The following is a 14,918-nucleotide window of genomic DNA, read 5'->3' on the forward strand; positions in this document are numbered from 1 at the left end:
CTCTCCTTAAAATATAGATTAAAGCTGTAGCTATAAAGCCAAAAAGCTCTCTAATAGTATATTTTGTTCTTAATGGATTGGTTATATATTTGCAATCAACCATAGGTCACCTGAATATTGTGCGGATTGTGTAGTTATTGTATTCAGAAGTATATGTCTGATATTACAGCTAGCTGGGTTAACGGTGACAAATGTCAATAACACATCTTCTGACTCCATGTCTTTTTCCCTGTGAGCATCTGATGCTGCATGCTGAGCGAAAAAACCCATCAGAAGATCAGACAGCAGAGGCTGTGTAACTCTGGAAACAGACCTGAGGGCATTAATCATGAATACCGGCCTCTCACTTTATCTGTGTGATCATTAGGCCCTACTTTAGCATGACGATTACTCTCTGGAAATGAGCTCCAGGAGGCTGCTTCCATTATTCATACCTACAAGAGCACAGTCTACCCCCTATTCTTAGAAATGGGACTTAATGAAGGGCGGCCATATTTAGGCTCTGTGCTCTTGATATGTCACTGAGTGGCATGTCTTTGTTAGTGGTCTCAACCCCCCATTCTTCATCCTTAGCAATCTGCTACCCCAGTGATTAGACCCAAGAGAGGTGACAGGTGTTGCTCATTAGCATGCAGAGGTTCACTTGTATCCCGCTTTAAAGGAAAAGCCTTACATTTGATTGGTTGACCTTTCCATCAAAGTTGTGTTTTGCTGCCATAAGAGCAACTGCAGATCCGACAGACCTTCAAAGGGGGCCACTGATTCATGTGGCAGACAGCTATTGCCTCAGGCCTATATATTTTTGAAGTGATAATATTCTTCTTAATTAATATGGATAGAATTTACAGCATGGTCTGTTTTACATAGCCTATTTCATAAATATTGTTTTACATGCCTTATCTGATTGTTTAAAGTGGTTGTTGAAGGTGTTGTGGTTCTTACATCCAAATATCCCCACTGGTATAATGCTGTAATGTTTTTCTCTTCTGTCATATATGGGTGCATGTTTGGAAAGACATCCAGGTCCATATGAAGTGCCCTGCCTGCACCTGCTTGCAGCCTTGGAGTACATATAGGCCTACACCCAATGTGAGAATTCCCAAATGTACTGGGCTTGAATGCTTCTTGGTTGTTCTTTTTAAAGCGTTTAAGTTTGTATTTTCCAGGAAGATCAAAAGCCCACAAGAGTTCAGTTCTGCTACCTTGCTACAAGAGTGATTTCAGGTAGGCTAATTAGCATGCAATATGTGGATGGTTGGGGTGTGAGGGTTTGATAATGCCTCGCTCACATAATTGGTCTCTGAGGCACGGTCCACATGTTAAAAAAACGGCATACAAATTAACCCGTGAAAAACGCAGCTAGTGTGAGAGTCTTCTGTGATGTTAAATCAGCTGACCACATTGTGAGACCATACTGAGCAAGTGTTCTGAATGTAATCATTTATTTATTTAAGTCCATGTCAACGTATTGTTGAATGGCTATTATTGGTTTTGGTGATTTCTTGGATGATGACATTTTTGATGAAAATTTGATTGAATGATCTTATTAATGGCTCTCATCATTTCTGCTCTGAGCGTGCTCTGCAAAGCATTTCTCACCCCTTTAATAGTCTCCTCAGATTATGTATGATTTAGCTTTTACATCATGTTCACACCATTCACATGCCATTCTTTTCATTTTCCTGTGCACGTGCCGTTCACCATTTGCTAGTTGAAACATCAAAAAATCTAGCATCTGAACAAAGATTCAAAATCAAAGCTGCTGATAATACCCACCCAGAATGGTAATGGTGCTCTTTGAATATTGTTCTTCGACCTAAAAGAGCTGAGGATAACCTATTGGAGACGGCAAAATCAATTGCACTATACTGAATTTGCAGAAGCCACTGCCGTCTGTATCAGTAATCAATGTGATTGGTGGACGTTTGGCTCCAGGGACCAGAATATTTCCAATGCAATATCAGGAAGATAACAGCAGCCACCCTTATACAGCATTAATCTATCCACAACAATATACTATGGAATAAAACTAATAATAATAATAAGCTACAACAATACATTTGTTTTGTCCCATTAAAAATGCCTTGTTTCTGTAAAGAACCAAAGCTGAGACAATGACTGACCAGACCTCCCCAGTTTATGCAAGCTCCTCAGACTTTTGATGAATCTCCCCAGTGATATTGCTGTGGCTGTTTCATGATTTGTGTAACCCGCTCTTCTAATGATTGAGCAGAGGATATTTTGGGTTCACAAGTCTCTTAATTAAAGGTGTTCCGTCCTCTGACAGATGAGACCATTATCTCTGTAGGGTGTGAATGAATCCGCAGTACAGTTCATAATAACATAATGAGTCCAGTCCTTGCTTTGCGTAAATCAAATCAAAATGTGCGACAGTCTCTTGCAGAATGTTCTGAAACATGCTGTTATTCCTTTTCTGGGTCTGAGATGCTACAGGTTACAATTTGCTGAAATGATCAGTTTTGGTCACATCATATAATTATGTGATATTTGCGATGACTCTGGTTGTGACTGCCTTTTAAAATTGCAGGATTAAAGAATACAGCCATGAGTATTATTAACACAAACTGTATCTAACTGTTGCGTTACAGAAGGATGTATTTGGTCATTTGAATTTCACAGCTTAAAGAGGAAGTTTTCAGCGGTAATACAGTTAATTATTTGGCCTTCATTCACAACCTTTACTGATGTAATTAGATCTTTTGATAACATGAATAGTTTTTTTCTCACGTCATGCTATTTGCTGCAGTATTTCTTTGTTAAATGTATTAACTGATTGGGAGGTGACTTCACATGTGCCTCTAGAGTTACATAGAAACGGTACATGTAAATAACTGCAGCAGAGTGAAGCACCGCCATCTTGGCTCTGATTCAACACAATGCTTCTTTGTCATTTCACACTCAGCTGGAGCTCAAATCAAGGCCAATTTACAATGAAAGGGTGGCGGGACTGGAACCATGGACATCTCCCTTTTGTTTTTCTCTCCCACTCACCTTTGAATACTTTCAACAAAAGGCTTCCATCTCTGCTCCTCCGGTAATGATTAGTCTATGTAATTTTGCCCACACATCATGGACAAAAAACTTCATTATCACAATATCGGTCTGTAATGTTACCAGGTAATTCTGGTATCACTTATATAGTTGAACACAAAATCGAGCAAATCTATCTAGTTCATTGTCACTTATTCTGGCACTTGCTGGTTTTTCTGTGCACTTGTGACTTTCCTTTTTTAGTTTTACAAGTCGCCAGAACTTTCCTTATTTGGATACCTTTCACAATTAGTTTTAAAAAACAAATACAACATATGAGAAGTATCCTCCAAAAAAAACACATTATTATTAGAGCATGTCCTTGTAGCCCTTCACGGCCTATCATTTTTGTTTTCTAATCACCCAAATAACATATCTTTATCTCCATTTTTGATTACATTTATAACTTGCTTTTTGTTTTTGCAATTTCCCAGCACATCACATGTTCACCATTGGCAGCCTGATCACTGCACAGTGTGATTTAGTCCAACTCGCTTAGAGAGCTCTATGAGAAAAGTGCCTTTTTGTTGCTGCAGCTCTTCCTCACATTCATAACAACTTCCCTTTTCTGGGCGAGTGCGAGGCAGATCTGTGCCAGCTGTCATTGGATATGGATGCTGTCAGGTCGTCTGTGCACGTGAGTCCAGACGATTAGCCTTGCCCTGGGAGATGGAATGTGGGGTGGCAACGCTGAAACAATGCATTCTGGGTAATCGACCCCGACCTACTGCCAATCATTCCTTTTAATCTGGAAAAAGAGGCACGTGACTATACTGTGTAATTCAGAGAAAGACAAATCCAAAAAGAAATGGTACACCACCATTTTGTATCTACTTAACTTTCTGACAGATTGTTTTCCAGGCCACAAACTTGTGTTTTCACCCTCTGTGAATACATCATGTTCTTACTGAAGAGAATAAAATGGGTTTGGCATAAACTAACTGAAACTAAATCCAGTGGTTTTAATAAAATGTTCAAATTCACCAAGGTTGGCTTCAGAAGCGACTCCAAAGCATCAGTATATTGCATTTTTTAAGAAAGTGTATTTTCCAAATGAGAATAAGTAAAAGAAAATACCTGCATTCATGACGTGCTGTGTTAACCACAGTGCTAATGCATAATGAAGGATAAATCAGTTTGCAGAGCAACAAAGGGTGAACTTGTGATGTTTACCTTTTCATCTATAGATGGCAGTATTCCATTATAGATTTGGTAACGCCGTTTTCTTTTTGAATTCTAGTTGGAAGAAATTGCCAGTGTAGAAGAAAAGCTCTGAGTACAGCTCCAGGCAGTTGAAGCAGAAGATTGTGTCTTGGATCACAGAGAACTTAGAAAAGTGCATTTAACTGCCACTTAAAGGAAATGCAGCACGGTCATGATCTTCTCTGTTTCTGCAGCAGCCATCTAATTGCCTTTTCCTGACATGCAAAGGCTTTCCTGTGTTTTTTACTGAAAATGGTGCTCGTATATCTATAATTATCAATTAGTTGTCATTGTTTGGGTTGTAGGCAGCTCGCATAGTTACTCTGCTGTCTGGTTCGTCAACAGGCATGTTAAAGTGTACATACGGTGTTAAAGCTCAAACTAATGTTAATGCTCGAATGTTAAAGCTCAAACCCATGAGCAATTGCTGATTCTCTGCATTTAAGGTAACTTCTACCAATCTGTATTAAGAAAATTCACACAAAAAAACAATTGGTAGCCATTTTGCATCAAACAAATATTACCACATTTATTTTGAAAGTATAAAATTTCACACTATAAAGGCCACTTTTCAGGGTAAATCGACAACCTTCCTGTAAGATTTACACAGAGAAATACCTTGTCCCTCTCTGCTGGTCTAGCACACTGTCCAGTTCTGTGGCAAAATAAAAAAAATTGTTCTACTCCACCACAGAAAGTAGTTGGCAAGATCTGAATAATTTACTCGATACAGGAAAATGGCAAGAGAGTGAGAATTCCTGATTTGTACATCCCACAAAGGAGCAGGTATTCTGAACGGTTCTCTCTCTTTATCAAACCGGCTTACAGGCACAGCTTGATGTTACAGGCACGGTTTGCCTTCTACTGGGAGACTTGAAAAAGAAATCTGCAGTTGACATTCTTTACAATGGCACCAGTCAGGACACGAGAGCATCCCCATGGAGAAAGCATCCTCCTGTTTGTATAAGCGGAACGACTCGTACTACAGACCTCGCTGTCAGAGGCCGTTTGGCTCACTGCAGATGTGGTGAGGTGTCCAGACTTTGAGCTTAGCGTTCACATTCCTACTCACTAACTGTGACGTGGTGCCCACTGAGGTAGAACAGTTGTACCAAAAGACTTATTTATAAAGTATACAAATGAGTAACAGTCACATCAATAAACTTAAAAGTGGAGTCATGGGGTGGAGAAAATAACATTACATTTTACCCATATTTTCAGCACTTCACAATATGTAGACCACTGACATGTCTGGATATCTGAAAAAAAAAAAATCCCTTCCAGCACAAACTGCTCCTGTAATGCTTTCCCTTTCAGGCATAATGGCGGTTTCACAGATACTCAAATTGTATTATTGCATCTACAAGCCAGTAGGAACAGTTCAGTTGTGAAATCACTAGCTCAGGTGATCTTGGCATGTGAAATCTATCCTTCCCACTCTTATACACACTATTCAAGAGTGCAGACAAAAACAAAGATAGGTCAACAAAAGGGAACTAAAGCAGACACTTGTCATGTTAGAGAGGGCACATTCCCATACAGAGAGTACAACATGTTCGTCAACACTCCTTCCACATTAAAGTGGAATCTGTGACGTCCGTTTTGAAGGCTGCCGTCTCCCCTGAAGGCTGGAATGGGCTAAGCGAGCTAACTGGCTCCCGGCAGGGTAGGAAAGGCTGGGCTGTGAGGTGCTTACAGCTGGACGCCCAGCCGTCTGTGTGGACTATGACCAGCTGCTGTCCGTCAAACCCCCAATCCCCTTGCGGGTGATGATGCTTTCTGTGGACTTAAGGAGCCTCTCTAGACAGGGTGCGTTGATTTTGCCCGGCGGAGGGCCTCTGGGCAACGAGTCTGTCTTAGTGCGGCTGTCTGTGCTGGAGGACACAGCGTTGTCCTGCGTTAGGTCTCTGGTGGACAGCAGGTGCCTGGAGCCAGTCTGGGCCTGCTCTGCTATGGGGGAGCAGATGGGTGACGTGTGGAGCCACTTCAGGTTACTGGCGGAGTAGGCTCCAGGAGGAGTGAGGTCGGTGACTCTCAGGGTTTTGACGCCGGCTGGAGGATCTCTGACAGTGACGGGGCTCATGACTGCAGTGTTGGTCACTGGAGATAGCTGTTGGGAAAGAAGGAAACGCAGTTTAATTTAAATTGTTTAGTAGCTTATTAATCAGGGACATAACACATGAATATGCATATAAAAAACATATACACTATATAATAATAACTTTTTTCCCAACTTTAGCGGACCCAGTGGTAGTATCTAACCCAGGACCACTAAGATAAATTGGATGAAAGCAACACATAACATGCACCAATTTACACTGGGATTTTCTTATTTTTCTACAAACAAATTGTGCCATCAGACAAAATATGAAAGATGTTATAATCACATAACGATTCTTCACATTGTGGCTTTAAAACCTGCATTAATAGATTTTTTTGGGAGCACAACAAAAACACAACATATATCATCACCTAATAAAATAGCTAATCTGTTAGCAAATACTTGCCAATTTCTGCATTCAGTAGACGCAGAGCAACATGAGCATTCATTTGCGGTTAACTGTTCCACTATACACGGTATGTTCTCTAGCTACTTGCTAAATTAATCTGTCGGCTGTTTAGTGCTGGGCAGGTAGTGTACACTGGGTTTATCAGAGCTTTATCACTGAAAACAGATGCATGTAGAGCACAAGCAGTAGCAGAAGCAGAACGGGGTGATAATTATTTGTGATTCACACAATTTGTAACATTATAAATAGTCATTTTAGTCATTGTTAATATAAAAATATTGATAATAGCAGTTTTAAAGTTACAGTGTTGCCTTAGCAAACAATATGACCATTTACAAAGTGCAAAACAGCTTTGTTGTGGTTTGAAATAAAAATAAAAATTCATTTGAGGGTGTGTCAGGATTAGCCACAGATATAAATCCTAACCAATTAAATGCAAAGGAATGTTCCAGAGTATTCTGACCGTTCTTATCCCCTTAGGAACACTCCTCTAAAATTACCTTTTCTCCTCTGTCATTGTTTTTAGCGAACCTGAGACTGCGGTAATACCTCAGTAAAAATAGCTTTTAATCCCCCCCTCCCCTGTCCCAGACCTGTGATTAAATAATAATAGATATTTCCGTCCCTCTTTTACTGCGTCGTCACCATATGTTCTTGACAGCAGGCCTTCTCTAACCAAAGAGCTCTTACACAACATTTCTGCTTTTGTACAACTTTACCTTCGGTTTCTTGGAAGGAACAGCTTCCTCTGTCTGGGTGACAGTGAGTTGGTCTCTGAGTTTTACATTAGGGAACCAGCTCTTCAGCATTTCCTCCATTTTAAGAATGATATTAATGTATTTCTCCCTGAGAAAAAAGGAAGGAAGGAGAGAAAGAAACAGGAGAAATATTTACTATTTAATCATGCATGAAACTGAGTAATCCAGCAATAACCTTGCCAACTTCTTCTCTGAAATCTTATCTCTCCATCAAGCTCACACAGGAAATAGGCAATCTTGAACAGCGGATGAACACTTCACTCACTTAGCAAAGCCGGTACTCAGTGTGTGTGTGTTTGTGCGTGCATGCGCGTGTGTGTGTGTGTGTGTGTGTGAGGGCGGGGATTGTCTTAAGTACATTTCTCACGTGTTGTGAGCTCACACGTGGCCTGATGTATAATGGCTCCACTTGCCTCTAAATATAAAACACCAAAGCCACAACACTCTCCAACAGCGTCATTGTGAAAATAAACTAATCGTGGTGACGCAGTTTGCGTTGGAGGTGGGCAGCAGAGCGCAGCGCCCCATTATTAACTCCCACCCGTCAAAACCAGATGGTGGGTTGGGATTAGCCCGTGTCATATGATCAGGACCTTCCTGCTATACTCCATTCAGGGCATGTTAAATTTATGTGAAAGATTATTCGCAACAGTGACTGCTAAAAAAGTCACTTTGATCCTATCTACCATTGTGTTGCTGCAAGGGCTGCCAGCTGGCAACACAGAGCAGGCCCGGGAAGGAGGGAGGGGTTTAGTCCACCATCCAGCCTCGGTCCCGGCTGTCTGCAGGGAGGCTGCCACACCCACTCTTTGTCTCCCATATGAGGGCAGCAGCTGGTGGATGAGCGCTCCAATTAGTCCGTGCCAAACTCAGCAGCACATTATTCTTATATCAGTATACCTTGATGCTTTACAGGTACCAGTAGAGCTGCTTTAAATTGAAGATGATGATGAAGATTTATTTATTATTTATATTAGGACAATGCACATTAATGAACATTTCTGTAAATGCGCCAGTGTTAGCCAGTCGGCTAATTTTCAACTGTAGTCCTAGTTGCATGCAACTAAATTGAAAGAGGATATACAAGAGGAAGGTGGTAAATGGAGGTGCTATTTCATTTATATAATTCCAGTGTGATCATATCGTGTTGAAATTATCATAATGTGCTATTATTCCGAAGCATTTTGTTGTCCAATTAAAATGCTTGTTTTATTGTTTGGTTACTCAATCAACAGAAATTTCTCAAATGTAATCTGTTTTTTTATGATTGTAAATGAAATCCTGTTCGTTGGTGGAACAAAGAAAGCAATTAAGACGTCACATTGGACTTTTCACTACTTTCTGACATTTTCTAGACTAAATTAATAAATTCCAAGAAATTAAACAACAGATTAATATAATTAGGCTATATATATATATATATATATATATATATATATATATATACAGCCCTAGTCAAAATTATTTATTTAAAAGGAAACTAAAATCATAAAATATCTAAATGTGTTATGGAAGCTTGTGCATTGTCTGGAAAGCAATGTCAGAATATATGAATATATCCTTATTGATGTTGTGATATTGATTTTAATATTACCTTGTGCTTAAGTATACAACATCAGATGCTAAAGAGCGTGAGAATGGCCATCATTTTCCATTTTCCATTATGATGAAATGTAAAACATCAAAACATTTAAAATGATTGTATTGAGGGACATAGACTCCTCTCTGTTAAAGAGGTGATAACATACTCCACGATACTGTCTGGCCAGTGGAGAGCTAATCAAGCAGACACAAGTGTACTGCTCCCACAGTGGAGCCTAATACATTTTTAACAAGATGCCCAGCTACAGCGAGACCCAGCCATCTCTGCAGTAAATGTATCCTGAATGTGTGGGGGTAGCGGCTCCTCGCAGAGCAACCTGCTGTGAACCATGTGTCACAGACATGTTGTGGACCACTTTGACCCACAGACAGCAAGCACCATTTCTAGTATGTTGGATTGAGTGTATTGTAGTTGTGATTCTGGTCAGATGTCAGAAAAAGTAACACACTTGCACAGATGAAGCACACATGTCTCAAAATGTGTTTGTAGCTACAAAAACATACAGGAGATATACTGAATATTTTAAGATGATAGGGCTCATTGTTTCATGCATAAAAGTATGTGGGTCACGCTGAGGACACTTACCCCATGCAGGGGTTCTGCAGGACACCCATGATCCTTTGAATCCTGTCCATGGCCACACTCTCCTGGAAACTGCTGAGTCCTGGAAAAGAATAAGTTGTACCATGAGCCACATGAACCGTGTTGACAGCAGGACTGAGTTGGTGGAGCAGATGGATTGTGTGAAATGTGTGTGTGGGGGAACGGACTCCCTGCCTCTGTGGCCTGGAAGTGTTGGGTCACACAAAGATCCCAAATGAAGCCGTTTTCAGAGCCTGTCTGAAAATTGCTCCAGATCCAAATCTTCCAGAGACCCTTATAATGTCTATCAGACAACTCACAAACAGCAGCTGCCTTACTGGAGACTGTGGTACAGTATGTTCTCACTCCCCTCTGCCAAGCAGCTAATTTACAAGAGGTCTGAAGCGTGACAATGCTCTCAACTGGCAAAAAATAACATTTAAATGTGTTTAAAGGGGACATTTTAAAACAGTGTAGTTGCTAAGAAGCTTGATCCAAAATGAGCTCCATTATATAAGATAGACACACACGGGCACACAGGAAATAGTTGTGGTTACTTGATAGCCCTACAACAATGCATGTTTCAGACATCTCACTCTCAAATCTCAGGGACACATATTCCGAAAAAAGAGTGGTGTGTTGTCTATCCAGTCTATTGTTATGGTTTTCTCTGAGAAACAAGGACAGGAGCAGAGACGGACAGACAGAGACATGTTGAAAAAGATAAAAGACAAAAGACAAAAACAGAAGACATTAAATGAGCGACTTACGTTCTCTGTATCTGCCTGAACGGAGGCCATTCAAGATAGATGACAGTGGATGAATGTAGCATTGTAGCTCCATGCACTGAAAACAAAAATAAATTCATTTGTAAGGGATATCTACTGGCTTCCACAAACTGCTGTTCATTTCAATATAAAAGTTGCTGAACATGATTACGATCATCCCTGAACTCTCCCTACTGTTCTGCTGATTGACTGAATTTGAATTATGACTCTAGTTCTTCAGAAAAGCAAGACTTACTCTGCTTACAGTTACAGGGTCATCTTTACAGGGAAAATATGATAAATGAGACCGTAAAACCAGCAGGGGAGGGGAGTCAATCTAGGTGATAGTGCTTGCTCTAGTTTTGCTGACGCTGTCAGCACCTCTTGTGGGAAACAGACATAAAGTCAGAGGTGCTCACCTTTCTGCTGAAAATTCGGTTTTTCTCTGACACATTGGAAATGAGCTGCCGTTCCTTGCACTTCTCCTCAGTGGAGCTGTGAGGTCTCTTCGGTGCTTGCTGAGTGTTTTTGCCATTTGCTTTGTCTCCTTGTTGTGTTTTACACAGTCCAATGGCACTGACCCATGTCTCAGTGCAGCCGTGGGGAAATCCCCGGCTGGAGGCCTCCCTGACCTCGCTCCAGTTACCGTCACCCCATTTCACCTCGCTGCTCTGGCGGCAGCTGCTGTCAGACGTGCCCAGGTGTGGTGGGGTGCTGGGGGAAGAAGGAGCCTCTGTCTGGCTATGCTTTCTGGTGCAGTCAAACTCTTGTTCACACTCATCGTCCTCATTGTCACTAGCCAGCCAGTCAATGGAGTTGTCCGAATCTGTAGCAGACATCCTCGGCTGCAGGCTCTAACTAGCACTGACCATCACTGACCTGACAGATAGAAAGTCATGGTTACTATAATTTTGACAATACAGAAAAAGCATAAAAAAGGTGCAGCCAGCACAGTGATGAAGATGAGAAACTTGTGCTAAAAAGTGACAAATTCAAGCCATATAACAGCTTAAATATATGCAGCGTCCTTGGGCAAACACTGCAGGTTAGTCTGAATAATAAAAAAAATAAATAAAACCTGCACCTCCAACCAAGCAGACATGAATAAAGGCGTGTCTGTGCCTTTATTCATGTCTGCTTGAGGACTCTGAGCAGATGGTGGCAGTGAGACCTCAGTTGTTGAGACCACAATGACCTGTTTGTTTTACAGATGCAACACCTGAGCTAGTAAACACGGACTAGCCACCATCAAAAGCAAACACCAAACATTCTAGTGTCAACAATGATTCTGTGAAGCCTTCAGGCGCTCAAATCTTTTTTCTTTTTTTTTATAAATTCCACATCAAGACAAGAACAAATACATACAATATACATTTAACAATTGCCAGCTTGAGTATTTTTCCCCATTCAGGCCCTATTGGCTACCACCACAATCATTCATAAACATTGTTTGCCTGTTTATTCAAAGGGGGCAAGGGTCTGCCAACATGACGACCAGTGTCTCAGACTGCAGACCTCCCATCCACACCAGTGACACTTGGCTGTGGGGGGGTTACAAAATGAGAGACTGGCAATGTTTGTTTGTGCTGAAGAGGGCCTCGTGAAGAAAAACTGCTCTGATCAAATGCTCTTCTCACATGTTAAATAGGTTTAGATCTCTCTAACATGTTTCCTCAGTGATTATATAAATGGTAGTGAGAACAGCATTTTCAGCACAGGGATTATTTTTGGTGTTTTGAGTGGTTAACGCCTGGCATGTCTCTCTCCGGTGAAATTTGAGGGTAGGAGAGTTAATTGCTCCCTAGGTCTTTGTCACAGGACGACCACCTTCTGATCTTATTGTTACAGAGGAGGGTGGAGCAGAGATTTACTAGCTATTCAGATGTTTCCGATTGCAGGTTATAATATTGCTCCTTTGAGGCCACAGTTGCAACCACACAACATGGGGAACCGCTGTAATAAAATTGTATGTGTATTTCATATCCAAGAGAGCAGAGATCTTAGAATTACGCAGTATCAAGATGTCCAGCATCAAAGATTTGATTAAACTAATATGTAACTTCTTCTGTTTTAATATTCAATTCCCGATGGTTCTTTAAAAATTGTAACACTACACAAAACACAAAGGTCAAATATGTATAACTAAATTCATAACTCCCTGTGCTAGGCCTATATATGTATAATTACTGTACTGCATATTCAATTAAATCTAATTGTAATATATTTAACTTAATCTTGATCAAGAAATAACATGTTTATCTAATTAAAACTCATCTGTGCAAGTGCAAAACGTCCATGATTAAACTGTTGTGGAATATGACGTTGTATTGCATATCCCATGCTGTATATCTTATTATATCATTGCACATGCAAATAAAAAGACTCCATACCAACACAATAACAGGGGAAGATCAACCACTAGTCAGTTTCTTAGAAAATAAATATTACAGTACACACCCATATGATTCCTTATTAGTTTGACTGAATTGTGTCATTAAACAGCATGCACATACCACACTTGTTCAAATAGTCACCACATAGGCTACACCACACAGTACTGCAGTCCAACGGACAAAAATTCAAATTGCTTACTGATAAAAGCTTCTACTTCAATTTGCTTTTATGGAATAGACATTCCTTTGATAACATACACCGATAGCAGATATCCTTTATGATATCCATCTCTCTATCTACCTGTGTAGGTTGGGCACATGAAAAGAGATGCCCAACACTTCACACATTTACACTCTGGTTTAAAAAAAACGGCGATAAACTTAATTATATGAGAATAATTCCCATCCAGAGATCAAACATCGCCATCTTTCCCTAAGAGAAAATAAATGATAAAATGAATGATCCGATGTATCCGCCTAAATGCAGGTTTCAAATCAGTTGGGTAACAGACACAATAGACTTCCTCATCAGGCATAGTAAATTTGGGAGCAGGCACTGCTAGTTTGTAAAAAAAACAAACAAGAAACAACAGAACTAATGATCATTGTCACACCTTTATCTGTCACGTTATATTATGTAATCCTTCGCAACAAAAACATGTTTGCATGTATGGGCCAAATTCCTGTAGGCTATATCATTATTTTTTTTTTTTATTAAATGTTTAACATCCACACACAAGGATAATTAGTGATGTTTTTCCGGATGACTGAGACGTGGATCAGAGAGGGTAGGCCTACGTACCTTCCCAGGATGGAGCGGCTGGTTGTTGAGCGTTAAATCCAGCAGGACTGCCGGGTCGAGAGTAGAGCAGCTGATGTGTTGGACGTGCGCTGTGTGAGTGTGGAGCATAGACTGTATGGTGCGGAGACAGTAACGTTACATCCAGCAATCGGCCCGTGTTGCTTCTCCCAAGGCAACGTGTCTGAGAGGGCGGGATTACCGGGGACCTGCCCTCCCATTTGCTCCTCAAAAGCCCCCGACTGACAAATCGGCTTCTTCTTTCGGTGCAGCTGCGGAGCGATAGGCGAGGCCGGTTTACATATGCAAATGACATGGAAATGACACAAACACGTGGACACGCGGATCGGTTTCAAGTCAGCAGCTGGGCGAAAAGTCAACGCAGGGCTAGTTTTGGTCATTCTACAGGCATTCTTCTTCATTATATCATCTGGATGATGATGCCTGACTTGTGGCATGTTAGTAAACTGATAAGCCTGGTAAAGGCGCAGTCAGCAGTTTCAGGAACAACTGTTAGAGTTCATGATGAGAGCTTTTGCAGACTATATCTGAACATGGACTGTCTAGCAGTGTGGTCTAGACAGCTATTTTCCTAAGTTTAGAATACATTTACTAATGGTGGAGGTAGTATTTAGACCATTTAATAGAGTTATCATTTAAAGTAGCAATACCACACTAAAAATAAATACTCAACAAAATGTAGCCTTCTCTAAGTATTAGGCAGAATGGTCCCTTATATGTTACATATTCAAGTTTTAACTGCTTTATATTATTTAGTAATCTATATCAATGCATCATAATGTATAAACTAATATGTTTAGTATGTACAATATTAATCTGAATAGCTTTGGGGTAAAAAGGGGAGTAAAAAGAAAAAAATGTATCTATGCAAAGTACTGAGTAAGCCTAACAAGGAAATACTCAAGTATAAGTGTCTCAAACTTGTTCTTAAATACAGTTAATGTACTTAGGCCGAGTTACTTTCCACTACTCAAATACAGTCATGAGGTTTCTAAATGGTGACTGAATAAGTGATAAAATACCATGAACTATGATCACATTAATTAGTCATTATTTCATTTTATTCATCTGTAAAAGCTCCAGCCTTTAAACACTAATAAGTAAATCATTTTATACAGGCACAACTGGCTGTAATTAAAGACGCAATTGACATGAGTGTGTTCAATCTGCATCTTTTTTTTTTTTTTTTTTGGACACAGTGACGGTAAAGACGTGACTCACAGGACCTCTG

General features: G+C 40.4%; 1 protein-coding gene across 1 annotated transcript; it reads right to left on the reverse strand.

The window, feature by feature from the left end:
* Window positions 1-5,438: 5,438 nt before the first annotated feature.
* Window positions 5,439-13,853, reverse strand: LOC120563319. The gene is made up of 6 exons (XM_039807412.1): window positions 13,670-13,853; window positions 10,894-11,353; window positions 10,478-10,553; window positions 9,711-9,789; window positions 7,484-7,610; window positions 5,439-6,364 (listed from the first exon to the last, which is right to left on the reverse strand). Exons 2-6 carry the CDS (start codon window positions 11,311-11,313, stop codon window positions 5,978-5,980), a joined length of 1,089 nt encoding a protein of 362 aa, XP_039663346.1. The 5' UTR covers window positions 11,314-11,353; window positions 13,670-13,853; the 3' UTR covers window positions 5,439-5,977.
* Window positions 13,854-14,918: the final 1,065 nt, after the last annotated feature.

Source organism: Perca fluviatilis, chromosome 8, assembly GCF_010015445.1.
Source record: "Perca fluviatilis chromosome 8, GENO_Pfluv_1.0, whole genome shotgun sequence".
In the NCBI taxonomy this organism is placed as follows: Eukaryota; Metazoa; Chordata; class Actinopteri; order Perciformes; family Percidae; genus Perca; species Perca fluviatilis.

Excerpts from the sequence above, each read along its gene's own strand:
- LOC120563319 (XM_039807412.1), bottom strand. The coding sequence starts at position 11,313 with ATGTCTGCTACAGATTCGGACAACTCCATTGACTGGCTGGCTAGTGAC. Across the intron at positions 10,554-10,893 it reads ACCGAATTTTCAGCAGAAAG|TGCATGGAGCTACAATGCTA; the intron begins GTGAGCACCTCT and ends TTTTGTTTTCAG. Across the intron at positions 7,611-9,710 it reads CTGCAGAACCCCTGCATGGG|GGAGAAATACATTAATATCA; the intron begins GTAAGTGTCCTC and ends CTTTTTTCTCAG.